General features: G+C 39.0%; 2 protein-coding genes across 5 annotated transcripts in view; both read left to right on the top strand.

Moving 5' to 3' along the window:
- The window catches only part of LOC111339690 (uncharacterized), a 7921-nt gene extending 7595 nt beyond the window's left edge, over window positions 1–326 (top strand). The window contains exon 2 of the mRNA XM_088730682.1: window positions 1–326. This exon is cut by the window's left edge and continues 960 nt beyond it. Coding sequence (XP_088586808.1) covers window positions 1–314 — 314 coding nt within the window. The 3' untranslated portion in view covers window positions 315–326.
- Window positions 327–5650: 5324 nt separating this feature from the next.
- LOC111333955 (BTB and MATH domain-containing protein 38) lies at window positions 5651–18538 on the top strand. Of its 4 annotated transcripts, none has more exons than XM_088730297.1 (3): window positions 5651–5807; window positions 15714–15995; window positions 17456–18538. In XM_088730297.1, exons 1-3 carry the CDS (start codon window positions 5762–5764, stop codon window positions 18046–18048), a joined length of 921 nt encoding a protein of 306 aa, XP_088586423.1. In that variant the 5' UTR covers window positions 5651–5761; the 3' UTR covers window positions 18049–18538. The 4 variants fall into 4 exon arrangements, with proteins under 4 accessions (XP_088586423.1, XP_022795355.2, XP_088586422.1 ...); XM_022939620.2 differs by lacking the exons at window positions 15714–15995; window positions 17456–18538 and adding exons at window positions 8178–8450; window positions 9362–10239; XM_088730296.1 differs by lacking the exon at window positions 5651–5807 and adding an exon at window positions 14150–14303.
- Window positions 18539–18939: the final 401 nt, after the last annotated feature.

Below are 18939 nucleotides of genomic sequence, written 5' to 3' on the forward strand. Positions count from 1 at the left end.
GGAAACAGCCCCCTGAGGGACGCGACGAGCGACAAAAGGACTCAGAAAGAAAAGACGAGCGAAGGGATGAACGGCGGGATGAGCGAAGAGATGAACGGCGAGACGAGCGAGGGGATGAACGGCGAGATGAGCGAGGGAACGAACGGCGAGGTGACCGAAAGAATGATCGAAGAGATGAGCGGGAAGAGAGAAGAGGCGACCGTGACCGCTATCGCAAGCGCGATGACCGGGACAGATCTTCTCGCCGCGATTATTCAGATACTGATAGCGACGACGGGTGGGAAAGAGTCAGGAGAAGGCGGTACAGACATTAATTTACCTATTAATTTGCTTATCTATTTATTAACCAAACTCGATGAGTAAGCTTAAAATAATTTCTCTAAATGTGCGAGGACTCGGGTCTTCTAGAAAAAGTAGGAAAATTATTCAAGAATTAAATTATTCAAAGTGTGACATATTCTTTTTACAAGAGACACATGTCTCATGTAAAAAACAAGCGGAGGAATTCGAAACACTCTGGCGCGGCAAATGTCTGTGGTCCTTCGGGACTGGCAGGTCTGCCGGTGTTGCCATCCTCTTTTCTCTAAACTTCCCAGGCAGAATTATCCGTTTTTTGACCGATTCCGAAGGAAGAATATTGAGCTTACTCATTGACTACTATAATTCTAAACTAAATTTAGTAAACATTTACTCTCCCAATACTATTTCGGATCGTAAAAGTTTTTTCTCTTGTCTGCACAATTACTTTCTCCCCCAAGGGGATCTAGTGATCGGGGGAGACTTTAATTGTGTAGACAATGTCCTAGATAAATTAAATTGTTCCGCCATCCTATTGTCTGATCAAAAACTTCTCCGATCCCTTTGTGCTGACTTCTCGCTTACAGACGTTTGGCGCAAAAACAACCCGCGCAAAGTAACTTTCACCTGGTCTAAGGTGAAAGTTACTTTGAAACTCCAGGCATCTAGAATTGACCGCTTTCTCGTCGCTAAAAGCTTAACCCTAGTAACGAAATGTAATATTCTTCCATGCGTATACGACCTATCCGATCATGACTTTGTAAAAATTGAACTAACGACTAATCCTTCTAATCATGGTCCTGGAATTTGGAAGTTCAACAGCTCTTTACTCTCAGATGTAGAATTTAAAAACATTATGTCAAAATCGATTAACAACTTTAAGCTTAAAATCCCCGAATTCGCCTCCCTTCGCGAGTGGTGGGATGCTCTAAAAATTGAAATCCGCAAAACAACTATTTCATACTGTATCCGTAAACAGAGAACAGCAAATGCCAAAAGAATCCTAATTACTAAGCAATTAACCCATGCTAAAAACGCTTTACATTCTAATCGCTTAAATAACCCAGGTGTAATTAGCGATTTGGAAAGCCAATTGTCCTCTCTAATCTCGAAAGAAGCCGAAGGAGCTAAAGTCCGCTCCCGAGCACAATGGTTCGAAGAAGGCGAGAAACCAACACGCTATTTCTTCCGTCTGGAGAAAAAACGAGCTGACATGAATAGTTTTGAATCTTTTTTTGACGAGAACGGTGTTCTCAGAAATTCTCAAAATGATCTTGAAAGAATTTTAACCAATTTCTACAAGAATTTATTCACCAAAGATCCTCTTGATATGCGAATTCAAACTGAAATAATTGACGACCTCGAATTTTCACTGACTGATTATGAGCGCAATCTATGTGAAGGCCCTTTTTCTAATAAAGAATTACGTACTGCATTGGAAGGCCTTCAGACCGGCAAGTCACCCGGTTCTGATGGTCTCCCAACAGAATTTTACTCGTGTTTTTGGAACGATTTGAGCGAATCTCTCCTTTCTGTTTTGAACGAGGCCTTTCTTGCTGGCTCCCTCGCGGATAGCCAGTACGAGGGCCTCCTACGACTCATCCACAAAAAAGATGATCGACGCCTCGCAAAAAATTGGCGCCCAATTTCCTTGTTAAACACTGACTACAAGTTAGCATCTAAAATCATCACTGAACGATTGAAAAAAGTCATGAACTCCATCGTGCATTCAGACCAAACGTGCGGCGTGGTCGGCCGCACTATCTTCTCAAATTTGGCCTTACTTCGTGATGCCCTTGACATGATTGACAAAACTAATGAACCAGGTATTCTCATTTCCTTAGATCAAGAAAAAGCTTTTGACCGAGTTGACCACGAATTCATGATGAGAGTATTGCGTAAATTTGGTTTCGGCCCCTCCTTTTGTGGGTGGGTCGAACTATTTTATTCTAAAGCCTTCTCTAGAATCATTGTTAATGGCTCCCTGTCCCCCCCTGTCCACTTGAGAAGAGGGGTGAGACAGGGATGCCCATTATCTCCTCTCCTTTATGTGCTAGTTTCAGAAGTATTATCAACGCAAATCCGTAATTGTAAAGATATTGAAGGTTTCCTGCTCCCCGGAGCAGGGGGCCTTCAATATAAAATATCCCAGTACGCTGACGATGCTACTTGCATCTTAAAATCCGAAAGGTCTCTTTCTTCACTTCTCCGAGTCGTATCAAAATTTGAACAAGGATCTGGCGCTAAACTGAACACGTCCAAATCTGAAGCAATGTGGTTAGGAAAATGGCGAACTAGAATTGAATCTCCCTATGGCCTCAAATGGGTCACTAAAATGAGAGTGCTTGGTGTTTACTTCTCAAACGGCCTCGTCAATGTCGACGACGACAATTGGCGGGCCAAATTAGACAAACTAAGTTCGGTTCTAAATCTTTGGAAACAAAGAGACCTGTCTTTTATCGGTAGAACCTTAATTGTAAACACTTTAGGCGCAAGCCGTTTATGGCACGTTGCTAAAGTCATCCCCCCACCCCGTTGGGTGCACGATAGCTTTAAGTCGATCATTTGGCCTTTTATCTGGAAAGGAAAAATGGAAAATGTAAGTCGCGATCGCTGTTGTGCGCCCCCATCCTCTGGGGGCCTCAACGTCGTTAATTTTAAAGCTAAGTGCGCTAGCCTGCGCCTTTCTGTTTTTTCCAGTTTAAGAGATGACTTTGGCACATCCAAATGGCATTACCTAGCTCGATATTTTTTAGGACATAAGCTAACTATTCTAGATCCCCGTTTTTCTTTTCCCACAAATTCTGGCCCCTCTTCCTTCCTTCCTTCCAATTACTACCGGCTTTGTTTAGATAATTTCCGTACCTTGCATCAGAAAACTGGTGCCCTACCTGATTTACTCACCAGTAAGAATTTATATCTTTTGTTGCTTGACCCCGTCTGCGTTGCACCCCGGTGCTCCGGTTTTTGGGCGTCTGCTATGGACCGCCCCATCAATCGTTGGGCCTGGGTGTGGCGCAAGTCTCGCCTAAAGCTAATTGAGAACAAGAAGAACGATCTAATTTGGCTATTGATCCATAGAATGATCCGCGTAAGATATCTCCTAAAGTCTTGGGGATACATCAATAATGACAAATGCGCGATCTGCGGTAAAACAGAAACTATTGAACACTGTTTCTTGGGATGTCCCAGAGTTGTGAAAGTCTGGGACTATTTCTCTCCCCTTTTTCGTGTTCTACTCGACTCCCCCTTCTCTATCTCCCCTACCTCTATCTATTACCCCTTTTCCCTAGACCAATCTACCACCAGTATATCCTTATCTAACTTTCTCAAGGCAACCATCATATATTGGTGTTGGCTTGCCAGAAATAAAGCTACCTTCGAAGGTTCTCTTTTGAGCTCCAACGCGATTATCGACTTAATTAAAAAAGATGTCCAACTCAGAATTCTTAGCAGCGACACTGATACCTTAAGGAATTTTTGGTCTTTTAAAAACGCATTTTGTTCGGCCGATGCTGGTAAACCTGTCTTCTTTCCCTCTCTTGCTCCCCCCTGAACCTTTGTATATAATAAAACTTGTTAAACCTCGCCCATGAGGGGTCCTTACTCCGGGCTACAGGCCCGCGCGCTGTTTGCGCCCCACATGTTCGGGACAAAACTCTTTGTAAATAGTAAATAGAACTTTGTTAGCTCTTACAGGTGGGCGCTTACTCCGGGCTGTTATAGCCCGTGCGCTGTTCGTGCCGCCTGTAAGAGAAAATGTCATTAGTTAATGGAGACCTGTAAATACTTAAGTAACTCATAATTTAATTCGAATACTTTAATCAATTAGAATTGTAAATAGATATCATTGACGAAATAAAACTGCCTGGTCTCCAGGCTTTTATATTTAAAAAAAAAAAAAAAAAAAAGTACTGTCTGCAGTTAGATATAGCTCTTTGGCATACAAAGCTTTGCTTTCATGTCCAAATTGAGCACTCTATCTAGGATGAGTCATTGCCGTTGCAATTGCGCATGCTCGCTGGTTTACTCTAGTTTGAGCACTCTGGCATGGCTTAGACGATACCACAAAGGTTGGGTCGTTTGGGGTGACCGTTTCGGTTCTCCCCCATCCTAGCATTAGCACTGCACTGATGAGGCCCAGAAGGCCGAAACAGTACTGTCTGCAGTTAGTTATATATATATATATATACAAATGTGAAAGAAGGAAATTATTACTAGTTACTCGAGTTTCACGCTCTAGGCGATCATCAGACTGAGAGTTGTCTACGAGAAGTAAACGGTGATATATATACAAAATACAAAAAACATTTCGCGCATTAAAACTAAAATATGAAAAGGAAACAACACATTTACTTAAATTCATTTGGATCACAGATTTAAAAATAACATGATATAAAATTCATATAAGTCACAGATTTAAAAGATTACGTTAAAAAATATCAAGATTAACGGATTGCCTGATGGCTTGGCTAAGAGAGTTAAAATTCTTGAAGGCATGAAATGCTGTCCGTTGTTTACCCCAATCCCTCTTGACACTTGGAAGTCTGAGATTTAGCTTAGTTCTGGTATTATAATCATGTTATTCATGCTGTCTTATGAAGTTCATATCATGCCCAACAAGTCCATTTAAACACTTATACACACAAATACATCTTCTCTGAAAACACCTTTTTTCTGATGTAACATAATATAACTTAAACAAATTCAAGTGCCTGCTTGCTGGTTGTAAAATTTCAGCTTTCATGACACTGATTACACTGGCTCTAAGAGCAGACTTTGGAAATTATGTAAAGTATCAAAAAGTGTTAATTTGTTCGACTGGGTAGCGTCGATGAAAAGCGTCCAGAACCGGGTGAAGGAGTCAAGCGACCTAGGACTTTCTAATCACCAAGCGGTTGGAATATGTTGCTAGAATCAGACATCGTAGCTCTGTAATTTCTTATCAAATTTGTAAGTTTGAAGCACTCTTTTTAAACTGGTACTGTTTCGCAAGGGATTTCAAGTTTTGACCTACTAAATATCATCGTATTTTAAAGGTTTACCTTGCGATCAAAGCGAAATATTATTAGTGTAATTAAGCGGGACAAATATTCAAATTGTTTCAGATAACTACATAGAATAATTCAGCCGAGAAGGATCCTATTTCTGTCGAAAAAGATCCTTTGAGGGGGGGATCATTAGACTCTTGAGGGGTGGGGTGGGATGTTTTGGGTGAGTGCTTGACTTGATTAAATATAAATATATCGTGCTAAAGTAGGAGTGAGAAAAAACAAACTTGTCATCTTAGAAATGACGCCACAACTCCATACCAGACTCCCAACCCTCAGAGGAAGTAAATGTAACGCTCGGCTCCCAGAATTCCACTGGATCCTAGACGTAGTCTGGCCGCCATTACTTCACTTTTTAATCAGTGTAGTTTAGTTTGGTGCGCCTTCTTCGTGATATCACGACCTCAAGCTTCATGGCCTCGAACACCATCCCAGCGACAGCAATCACAAGTAATTCAGGTACTAATTTTTTTCCAATTCCAGCCGTACATTAAATCATGTTATGACTAGCTTGGATAATCATTTTATGACTCTGCTCAAGCCTTGTTAAAACATACCGAGATACTATTGTTTTCGTATGTCTTAATTCGATGGAAAAAGGCACGTTTTTCGGCATAACTGTTCTTTCATCGCTTAATACGTTCAAACACGGTTAAATTACGTTCGAGGTCACCTTTAATCGATCATTTTGACCACCTCATGCGCAAATCAAATGATCTTTTGCGGTATACATCGAATTCAAAACAAACTAACGCAGAAAATATGCATACGAAACTTGCTTCAAGCGATTAGCAACATAAGCATTCCACCGAGAGAGAGATTGTTGAGATCTAAAGAAATTGATTGAGGGGAACACCATTTGACTTTGGTTGGCCTAGTTGGGTGATTGGAAGTTTTCAGTTGAGATATTATAGAATGAAATGACCCTAGCTGTTTGCCTGCGTTGCGAGTAGTCAGCCTAAGCCTAACCTTGACGCTAAGAGATAGGCATCTTTATCTTTTGGTTCAAGGGAACCTAAAATGCATTAAAATAGTAAGGCACAGTCATGCGACTGGAGATATTAGTGAACCTGAAGATCGATTGAACTTGCTCGTCAGAAAATTTGCTTATTTATTCACATGTGAGCCAAAATTTGAAGGCTAGACCATGGTCATTTTAAAATTGTTAAACTTACTCGATGGAATCTACCTGGGAGCTGGTAAACAGAAAATTTCTAGCCGATTGAGCCTAGAAACAATACTTTGATATTCTTCTCTGGTGTTAAATTAAAAATTTCGTGGAAGGAGAACGAATCAACATTCACAAGCGAAATGGCCTCAATACTAAATTTGCGACTGAAGGTACAAACTCCAGTTTCTCAAATTTCTCGACACCAACCAACTCACACATATAAGTTTTTTTCTAGGGAATAGATGATTGATGCGAACTCTGATAGCTTAAAGATTGAAATTAGAGTGAGTATCATCTGAAGTGCTTCCGGTTCTTGAACCATCCTTACGGAACGTTTAAAAATTGCACTTGGAACACAAATCTTTGTGCCTTTAATTTTATCAATTTATTTCACAGCCGTTAAGTAAACTTTACATATTTTTGATTAGAAGAACACTCCATTCCGATTAGGCCTGGCTAACTGAATTCAGGTTAACTGAATCCAGACGCTGCTCAAGACCTCTAGCTAGGTGTATTTAAAACTCACTATGTAGATCACCAGTTTGTTTGTATAGGTACTCTCATGATTTCGAGTGCAATTTGGGATAAATCAGCTTGAGCAAATTCATAAAGCCTAATTAAATTGCCCGATCCCGTAAGGTAAGTGCGATTATAGTCTTTTAGTGCGATTCAGAAGTGCTGATTTATCTCAAATTTTACGAGAGAAATTAAGAAATATGACTCTCATTTCCTCTTCAGTTGTTTGCATTTCGTGTCATGGCTCATTAGTTCGGCCGCCGCTTGCCTTTGCCTTGTTGCCATCGAGCTTTTGTACTCTTTCCATTTCACGTTAACTATCGCCCTCGTAATCTTCTCAGTCTTTCCTACGAACTGTTGTGTAAAACTCCTCGATCATTTAAATCAGGGCTTCCTGTTCATACTTTCTAGCAACTGGCTTAAAGTCTGGAATCGCAAGACTTCCAGACTATAAGCTAGTTGTTTTTCCATTTGTCCTTTCTCCTTTGTCTTTAATAGAAATAATGTTCTTCTATCTACTTTTGCGTTTGTTCGTCGTTAAGAATATTCATTAGAAATATAAATGGAGGTCTGCCAGTGAAATTCAAGCCTTGCGTTGTTAAAACTTGCTTACACTTCTTTCACGCTCGCAAGAAGGCCGAGAATTAGAAAATAAGACAAGTCAACCCCAAATTTACTCTCACAAAGTTTTTTTTGCTTCTAAATATAGTCCCGACCATACAAAGATCGAGTTTATGCTGCTTCCTCATGCGTGTGAAGTACGAGATATCAGACACTCATTTACGGAACCGTACAGATTTTCACAGCTTGACTTGTTAGTGAGGCAATTCACTTTCCTTTCTGTTCTAAGAATCTCAAGTCCGAGGAAGCTGTTACATTGCACAAAACCAATTATTTTCTTCGTCCACACGCTTAACAATGGAACAAATTGTAACAATTTCTGACCAAATAACACAGACTCTAACTAACTTAATTAAATGAGAGAGATGTTGCTAACTAATGCAACAATTATATTATGTAATGATCCAAATCTATTGGAATTTTATAATAAGCAAAATGGAAAAATGAGAAAAAGAAAAACGCAAGGGGTCATGTCAAAGTCAATAAAAGATGTCATTGAACAACAAGTTTTGTTTCGCCAGGCTGCGAGCAAGATTCAAAAGAGAGCACAAAAGAGGAGACACACCCCTTTGTAGAGCCTTGGGAGGATAGTGATTTAGTGCTTTTGGTGGAAGATGAAAAATTTCACGTCCATCGACAGATACTGAGCATCCATTCCCCGGTTTTTAAGGTCATGCTAGGAACAAAGTTTAAGGAGGCAATAGCCAAGGAGATCCCCTTACCAGGAAAAAAGGCTAATGAAGTTTTGGATTTCCTGAAACAAATGTACTTGAAAGAGAGTGATGGAGTCACATGTAAGGGTAACGACTGTTGAAGTCCTAAATGTAATAACTGTACTAAATGTAATAAAGTCCTAAGTGTATTAGCAGTTGGTCTAAATGTAATAAGCCTCCATTGCAATCGTTTAACTTCGCTAGGACCGCTAGCGTATTGTTGTTATGGCAGACATACACTTTAGATGTTAAAATGACAGCTGTTGCACCAGAGAACCCTCGCACTAATATCCATGGCTTATTGTGGGCTTGCTGATATTAATATGAGTCTTTTTATTAATTGGAGACGCAGGTCGAGAAGCATTGGCTACAAACCTTTAGACTTTATTAGGTTTAGGACCAAATGTTATTACATTCATGACTTTGTTAAATTTAAGACCAGGTGTCATTACATTTAGGACAGTTATTGCATTTAGGACCAAGTGTCATTACATTTAGGACAGTTATTGCATTTAGGACTTCAGCGCCCACAAAAAGAAATTCTGCGTAAATGCTGTCAGTGTAGAAGCCATCAGTTCAGGGGAATTTTCGCAATCTGCTCTTTAATTTGTGTGAATGGGCTCCCTAATATAGTATAACTGAAAGCCTGGTAAGTGTTATTCATTTTTCTCCTCATCGATTTAACTCTTGTTTAGACGTTGCTTCATGAATACATTACGTTCATGCTTGAATTTAACATCTGTTTTGAAAGCTATGAAATAATTATTTACTAATTAGTTTTTCAGTCTAACCATCAGTAGGGCCCACTCTCAAATAAGAGTTTAAAAAGCCCCTCTTAGAATATTTTCGGTCACCAGCTATTTTTGAAATGTCCCAGCTAAAAGACCACTCTATGTTTAATTCAAGAATGCAATTTCTAATTTTTCCCTCTACCACTATGCTGATTTTAATTTACGTGCTGTCATTTCTACATGATATTACTTTAACTGCAGTGGACAAAGTTGAACATGTCTTGAAGTTAGCTGACGAGTACCAGACAAAGTCAGTGTTCGATGTTTGTGCGAATCTCCTCAAAAATATAATGGCGAGATCTGAAGAGGAAGCGATCAGGATACTTTTCTTGGCAAACACTACCGACATGGCAAGGCAGGACGTCAGGTTGAATATCACTCGTATAGTATGCTACGACTATATAAAAAACATGGCACTCCAAAAAATCATGGAGAAAGAAGATTTTAAAAATTTAGAACAGAATGTTAGAGAAAACGTTTTAGTTAAAAGAATTGAAAAATTAGAGGAGCTCGTCAAAAAAGTTCATCCTAAGGTTAACGAATTAGCGGAGTTTTGTGTGACGTTGTGCTTAGAATCGTCAAAGCATTGTAAGAAAATAACTCGTTGCCCCGTACATTATAGTGAAAAGAGAGCAGCATGGCCGCTCTTGACATGCACAGTTTGTGAAAATATGATACGTGAGTTAGATTCCTTATCAATGTCATCAACCTCAAGTAGATCAAAGCAGACAGGAGCCTTTTCTATGGGGTCATTTGGTGTCAGCTTCAGTCCGCAGCCGGACTTACTTTCCGTCATTCAGGATCTTCAACACACACACAATCATACTGCTCCGACGACGTCTTTTCCAACATACGGCACTGGAGGTTTTAAATTTTCTTCAGGTCCAATGTTCAAGTCATAAATGTATCGACAAGCAATGTAAAATGATTTCGCGAAGTTTATTTACTTCAGGAAAGCAGAAAACAGGGATTATCCCCTAAGTATCTAGTATATATTCAGCGCCCCAAGTTACCAATGAAAAGAGCCAAAATTTGTAAGTAAAGCTATTTGTATAGTAAATTAAAAGAGAGTGGCTTTACAGGGGATTTTCAAAAGTTTTGATCGCTAGGCTCTTTGAGAGAATCGGATTTAGCTGAATGGAGACTGCCCTCCATTAAAACGATACAATTAGTAGCTTTAGAAATGAGTTTTATCTGCATGAGAATAAATGCAGAAACACCATGGTTCTAAGCTAAGAAAATGTGTCTGTGCAGTAACAACATCATTGCTATCAATAAATAAATAAATTACTTACCCCTAAATAACAAGTTTAGCAGTCTCTTCCGTTTGGTATAATGTCAATTCTTTACTAAGATACTGAGATAATTAATGAGGTTAAGCAGGGAGTACTGAAGGGTCAAATTAAAGGGGGACTGGGTCATAGCATTCGAAATTGGTTGAGTAATAATCAAGACTATCTTATGACTTCCGTCACAATAGACTGTTCTTTGCGCTAGAGTCACGAGCTTTGATGGAAAAGTATTAAGTCTAAAGCGATCAGAATAAGACGTGGCATATTTCGCGAGTTCTTCTATTTGTCTTCAGACAAAGCAATTTAAACGTGTTGTTTTTTGGACTGTTGTTTAAGCATCGCCACACTTTCTAATGCTTTTGTCAGTATTAACTGGTTAAAATTTGGTGCAACTAGCCAGAGAGTCTCTGTTAGATAATGATACTCTAGTCTCAGCTGAATTCAAATTTTCGAAAAGAGCGGCTACCATTCTACGCCTACTACTCAAGCGCGACTGATGCAGAAGGTCAGTTTACAGACGATAATTCCGTTCCTAAATTAAACATTTATTTTAGACGTCGCTTCCACTTAACTCCTGTCAAGCTGCAGACTCGAAATGTTCAAGGTCCACAGAACATCTCTCAATTTCGCTTCAATTCTCGGAAGGTGACATTTTCGGAAGGCTTATGGTTATCTACATTTCACAACGCCCAGAGTTTTCAGCCGGGTAAGCTATTAAGCCGTTTTAAACGGGTAATATTGATGAAAGAAATTTTTAGTATTCGCTGTGATAGCTTTCGCATCGAAAACGTACATGACGGTGTTGCGATTTTCACAAAGTTCAGCCTGCTTTTTCCTTGCGGAAATGAAGGGCCCCAAACTAATTTCAATATCCTCGAAAACAACACTATTTTCACTAAACATAAGCAGTAGACTGCTCTTTGCGCAAAATTTTCGAGTTTTGAAGGAAATCACTAAGGCCCATCATTCAGACGAAATTTAAACATCGTTTATGAAAAAGTCATCGTCTAACCCATGTTTAAGACGTGGAAATTGAAAAAGAACTCGGCCAACATCCGGTCATCTTGACCAAACAAGCTTGGTTAATAACGCATATATATGTATATATATATATATATATATTTATCTCATCAGATACGATGAATATATGAAGTTCATATATTTTGAACTGCGGTTATAGCTACGTATGATGCACGATCCTCGCAGTAGAGAGCGCTATTTATGCAAGAGCGAAATCAGACCTGAAAAAAATCAGGCCTGTACGGGATTCGAACCACTGACCTCTGCGATACTAGTGCAGCGCTCTACCAATTGAGCTAACAAGTCAACTGGGAGTAGGCCGTTAAGTTGATTCGTAATAAACCCGTGATGATAAATCAGATACGATGAATATATGAAGTTCATATATTTTGAACTGCGGTTATAGATACGTATGATGCACGATCCTCGCAGTAGAGAGCGCTATTTATGCAATAGCAAAATTAGACCTGAAAAAAATCAGGCCTGTACGGGATTCGAACCACTGACCTCTGCGATACTAGTGCCTGCTCCCAGTTGGCTTGTTAGCTCAATTGGTGCATCCTTTCATCAAAATCACTTTACAAAAGCGCAACTAAGAACTGCAACCTCTGCCTGAAAGAAAAACTACTCATCATCTGCCGACCTGAATTATCATCACTTAATAAACATAATGAACTTGTGTCCTCATGTCGCCACAGAAACAAAGCGTCACTGCGCAATAACTGAACAAAGCACTTAAATTCACCGCCACGCCTCTTGTCCAAATTTGTATAGTATATAAAAATTTGTATAGTACATAAAAATTTGTATAGTATATAAAAATTTGTAAAGTATATAAACGATGGCATCGAATCACAGGCTCGTTCTTTTTTCGAATTTTTATGGACCTCGACTTTGTCTCGATCCATAAAAGTGCAAAAAAAGAAGGCCAATATCCAGCCATCTTGACCTCATCACGCTTGGTTAATAACCCATATTATTTCGATGTGCGTTTGCATAAAGAGTGATGCAATCGCGGAGCGTGACACTTGAGTGAAGCGATATAACATTTAAAAACATTTAACGCGAATTACGCAATCCTTTCATCGTTTGTGCTCGATTATTGACTGAGAATCGAACCATTCCGTGATTTAAGCGCATAGAGTTCAATTTTAATGTGCTATATAAGAACTTATTATTAAATTTTCTTATTTAACGTAGTATTTGTCCGATCCTGTATTCTTTCTCTGTTGTTCAGCTCTGAAATTATACTAAAACAATTATTCGCCTCAGGTTTTGGTGAATATTGTCGAATAATTCCGGAGACGAAGTCTCGAGGATTATTCGACGATATTCACCGAACCTGAGGCGAATAATTGTTAATTATAGTTATTTTTAGCTATCTAATAGTCTTTCTGTTCTATGTCCTCCTAAGAATCATGAAACACCGCTGACAAAGTTATTCCAACATTAGCATCATGATTGCAAAATTTCAGATTATACACAGATCACACTAGCTTTAAGAACAGATTTTGGAAAGTATCTAAAATATCAAAAAGTGTTAGTATAGCGCCGATAAAAAGCGTCCAGAACCTCGGAGGCAATGTTACCAGAGCTTCATTTCCTCAGCGGATATAAACGTGGAACCCTCACTGGAGACAACCCTCAAACGAAATCGATGCCATGCATGTGGAAACATTTCTAACATTTCTTACAAGTTGATACCCTGGCTCCAGAGTTTTCTCTTTTTCTCCCTGTTTACAAAGGAGAGAAAAAGAGAAACCTCTGGAGCCAGGGTAACAAGTTGAAAGCCCCTTGTTGATGTTTCAGAGTTGGCTAGAAGTTTCTTTCCTCATTCAAGGCGTAAATAAGTGAACTTCTTAAACCAGATTGCGGTTATTTTCTTAAAAATACGGCTGCTGTTAGTGATCCGCTAAATGGAAAAATTTGGAAAATGTTTTTATTGACCGATTAGAGAGTTTGCTAAGAAGTGTCAAAGTAGCTTTCTCCTGATTTTTCTGAACATTTTAAATGACCTTTAAACGCTGGTGTCTTCAAAATCATTTGTCGGCCAATAACTTTTGAATATGACATGGTTGCCTAAGAGGGAGTTACCACCTGAAATTTAACAATTGTTGAAACCAAATGAACGAACCAAATATATTTAACCACTTACATTTACATTAGCTCGCTTCACGAAATAAAGACTGTCAAGCGACCTTGCGCTTCTAATCACTGAGCGGCTGAAATGTGTCGTTAGAATTAGACATAGTAGTTTTGTAATTTCTTCTTTATTTTGTAGGTTTGAGGTTCTCTTTTTGAACTGGAGCTGCTTTGAGAGGGACTTCAATTTTTTACTCTCTAATTACCATCGTATTTTTAGGTAAACCTTGCAATCAAAGTGAAATATCCGTCCGTGCAATTATGCGGGACAAATATTCAAATTGCTACAGATAGCCACGTCGGACCATTAAGCCGAGAAGGATGTTATTTATATCGAAAAAGATCTTTGAGAAGGCGAATCTTGTTGTAAGACTCTTGACGCGTTGGGTGGAATGTTTTTGATGAGTGCTTGACCTGGTTTAATTTAAATCGTGCCAAAATAGAAAATAGAAAACACGAGCTTGACATTCTAAAAATGATGTCACACCTCTATACCAGACTCCCAACCCAACCCTAACAGGAAATCAATGTAACGCTCAGCTCCCAGAATTCCACTGAATCCTAGGAATCTTGCCCTTGTCTCGGCAATTTTTTATCGGTTTAGTTTGGTGTGCTTTCTTCGTGAATCGCGACCTCAAGCTTTATGGCCTTGAAAACCGTTTCAGCGACAGGAATTACCGTTAGTTCAGGTACTAATTTTTCTCAATTTCAGCCGGCTACATTAGAGCCTATGTTCTGACTCGCCAAGATAGTCAGTCAGGCCACTGTTTTAAAAATAATTTGGATATATCAACAAAGTTGAAATGGTAAATTGGCCACCGTAACAATTACAAAAGCTGACGTTTCGAGCGTTAGCCCTTCGTCGGAGCGAGAAGGGCTAACGCTCCGACGAAGGGCTAACGCTCGAAACGTCAGCTTTTGTAATCATTACGGTGGCCAATTTACCATTTCAACTTTGTTGATATATCCAAATTATTTCGTTACTCCCACCGACGCAGCCCCAAACAGTTTCTTTCGAAACTATCAGCCTTTATTCACTGTTTTAAAAAGCCTTGTAAAAACATGTTGAGATACTGCTGTACGTAGATGTCTTAATTAAACAGGAACGCACATTTTTTAGCATAACTGTTCCGTTATCGCGTAGTACGCTCAAACCATGGTTGAACTACGTTCAAATTTCTCGATCAGTAAATTTCGACTACCACATGCACAAATTAAACTCCAATCGAACATGTTGAACCAGATCCCGACCAGTTCAATTATGGCGTTTATCTATAAGAACGTTAACTTTTTACTTTAATATTGTTGAATCTGATGATTACTTCTGCTTAGATGGTGGAAACTAAAGTCAGGTTATCACCGACCAAAGTCCTTAGCAGAATTACCCATTCCAACGATTACACAGCACACCCAGTTATAACTCTCAGGTTTAAACAACACTCGAATATTATGAAGTGTAAGTGGACAACTATGCCGTCTAAGCTGATTTTCAAAGCTTATTCCGTGAACTCGAAAGGCTCGTGACAAGCGCGGAATTGCTAGTAAATGGCCTTCTTGTCTTTAAAATGTACATATATTTGACAGATCGATAGACAGCCCAAATGATATTCCGTTTCTGTGATTTCAAGTATGTTTTGATCCCTCAAAATAATTTATACCTTGCATAGCGTCTCCACTCCAAATTTCATCAGGCTTTTGATTAATAAGAGTAAAACGTTTCTACTAGAAGTCCACCAGACACGATTGACTTTCAACATATTAAGCGCTCTTATAGGTTAGGTATACACCGCATTCAAAACAAATCAACTTCAGAAAATATGCAAACGCAACTTGTCTCAAATGATTATTTACATAATCACTCAGCCGAGCGAAAAGTTGCTGGTACTCAGTAAAAAGATGGATTGAAGGGGAACCACTTCTTTCTTGTGGGGCTAGTTGGGTGAGTGGATATTCTCAGGTGTTTTACTATCTACTGAAATGACCCGGTGTACTTTCTACTCTGATTTGCCTCAAATAATCACAAAAGGCATAGAATAGAAGAAGAGAAAGTGTATTATTGTTTTTCAGTTTCTAAATGATAGTCCTTTCTCCTTTAACAGGAGCTGATTCAAGTGACAAGGAGAGAGAGAAAGAGAGGCATCATTTCTCTGAGCCATGGGAAGACAGTGATGTGATTCTTGTGGTGGAGGATGAAAAGTTTCATGTCCATCGTCTAATACTGAGTATGAACTCACCAGTGTTCAAGGCCATGTTCAAATCTCAGTTTACCGAGGCAACCGCCGACGAGATTCCACTTCCTGGGAAAAAATCTAATGGAGTGTTAGACTTTCTAATGAAAATTTATGGACCCCAGTACACAAAAAGGGATGTGGAAATCACACGTAAGAATTACTGTCATTAGTGCATGCGTCAAATTATTTTTATTGTTCCGTTTATTTTCTGTCATTATGTTTACTTAAGACAAAGGACCTCACGTGTGCAATGAAGCCTACGATCCTGCAATTTCGCATCCTTTCTGGGGTGCTTGTAATGCCATTTGAAAAGAGATTATCAAATTGCAAGAAAATATTAATGAAGAAAACAAAGTTAACCAGAAAAAATAGATCAGTCTTCAAGTGTTGTTTTACTAAAACTGATTACGATATATTAAAAGCCTTTTTATAAAGTCTTGATGTTTTCAAAGAGAAAACCAAAGGAAAAAACTACAGCGGACTGCAACACTCTATGTATTAGATACAATGAATATATGAAGTTCATATATTTTGAACTGCGGTATTAGATACGTATGATGCACGATCCTCGCAGTAGAGAGTGCTATTTATGCAATAGCGAAATCAGACCTGAAAAAAATCAGGCCTGTACGGGATTCGAACCACTGACCTCTGCGATACTAGTGCAGCGCTCTACCAATTGAGCTAACAAGTCAACTGGGAGCGGGCCGTTGTACCTGATTTATCACTTTCACGGGTTTATTACGAATCAACTTAACGGCCTGCTCCCAGTTGGCTTGTTAGCTCAATTGGTAGAGCGCTGCACTAGTATCGCACAGGTCAGTGGTTCGAATCCCGTACAGGCCTGATTTTTTTCAGGTCTGATTTTCGCTATTGCATAAATAGCGCTGCGAGGATCGTGCATCATACGACTCTGTGTATTGTAACCTACCATGTGATATAAATACGATACTATTATACTTTAAATAGTGACGGAAATTACATTGCGATAATAACAACGCATTAAGTGCAAATTTGTCTCGAAAAAATGCGTGTAAGATGGGATAAAAGTGCTAACAGATTAACATTTATGTAAATGCAAAGAAAGCGAGTTCCATAACTTGGCGAAGGCGAAAGTAAAAGAGTTATCCCCGCATAAAAGAACATTCGGTGAGCGACGTGCAATTACAGTTAGAATACCATAAGGTTAGTCGGCTGTTATCGATAAAAACAGGAAACTGTCCATTTAACACGTTAAATTTTATTCGAATGACTTTATTTTCAGACTCATACGTTTGAAAAGTGGCTTTCTTTTTATATATTAATCATCTTCATCGAAATAGTGGGAGGGGGAGGGGCTGGGAAAAGTATGCCAAGCTCTTGACTGCGTCTCGGGTTTTTATAGTTCCTCTATGGCTTGTCCCGCTTTGTCGATCTTGAATCTCTCCAGGAAAATCTGAGGGGATGATGATGTGGAACGAATCAGTGTAAACCCCTTGTATGATTAACTGTCTATGGTGAGCGTATACCACTGAAGTATTTGGTACACGGGTCTGTTTAGGCTGATTTAACACGCGACTCAAAAACCATTCTTTACGGATTATCTCTCAATTTATGCTTTTTTATCTTAGTGGAAAACGTGGAACAACTTCTGCAGTTGAGTGACGAGTATCAAGTAACAGAACACATTTTCAAACCCTGTGTGAAGTTCCTTGAAGACGAACCAAAAACTAAAATGAATGTCATGAAGATTCGAGCGCTTGCAGACTTATATGCCCTGGAGAAGGTGCATCAGGACTGCGACAAACTGCTTAGTGGTATGAAGCTGGATACTCTCTCTGAAACCGTCCAGTTTGAAAACATTGAGAAAGGTAAACTGGAGCATTTTCTGACCCAGAGGATTAAAGTGTTGGAGGGATATCTGGAGGAATTGTATCCACAATCTATGGGCCTTCTGGGTTGTTGTTTGGTGTTGTTGAATGAGACAAAAGAAAAGTTTATGAACTGGTGTACATCTCATTTCTACGGAGGAAAAGTGGCGAGTTACCTTGATATCAAGAAATGTGAGGTTTGTCGTAGTATGGTAGAATACCTCGCTTTTTGTACTAACCCAACAATTCCACGGGGTAGCATCTATAAATATACATGGAGCAGTGCTAACTGTTATTATTTTGACGACAATCTGCCGGTTGTGCTAGAGAAGTTCTCTCAGATAATGACTTAACGACATTATAAACGAGGTATACATTGATATATTAAATTGACACATTATTTTTCAATATGTATTTTTACCCTAAAGCTCTGACGTTCTTTGTTGAACATGGATTTCACGACAACCATACACAGACTAAGTTACTACTGAAACTCCTGCGCAATTATGTATCTAAAATAGTTTCCTGAGACATTTTTTAAAAGATTCAACGATGTTCTCATATACATTGACCTATCTCTTGAACAGTACCAGCTGACGAACTCTATCGCTCCCAAGAGAAGGGTGCATGAAAGTATGCGTGCGATACTCCAACTTATGTTAAAAAACAGACATCTTTGTGACTATTGTTAATTAATAAAAACTGGATCATTGGATAATGCAATTCAAGACTTTTTATTGGCTTAGCCATTATGGTATATGAGCCAATATATCATAATCTAATATCTGTACATTGTAACATTTGGTTTCTTCTTACAAAATAAAGTCGAGAAGATTTGTCTAATATCTTGGGGGTGTTTTTTTTTTTTATTAAAACAATTATTCCACTCGGGCTTGTTGGATATGAGATAATTATAGCCAACTTGGGCTACGCGCCTCGTTGGCTTTCTATCATCTCATATCCAACGCACGCTTGTGGAATAATTCTTCATTAGAATCAACAATAAATGATAAATTATGCAAAAATTACCTGTAGGAAGCAAGGTGTGTTGAAGAGTAAAGAAATAGAACTAGGAACTCTGGTAACCAGTAAAATCTAAATAGGCACCTATTTTCCAAAGTTCTCTTAAAGCATTTAGTTCTAACGCAAAAAAAAAAATGCCATTATGGCCGCGTCACTTGCTATCTACGGAGCCCTATAAGGGACACACATCTTTTCTATTTTAGTGCCACTTTTAGTGCCAC

This window comes from Stylophora pistillata, chromosome 8, assembly GCF_964205215.1.
Source record: "Stylophora pistillata chromosome 8, jaStyPist1.2, whole genome shotgun sequence".
Classification (NCBI taxonomy): domain Eukaryota; kingdom Metazoa; phylum Cnidaria; class Anthozoa; order Scleractinia; family Pocilloporidae; genus Stylophora; species Stylophora pistillata.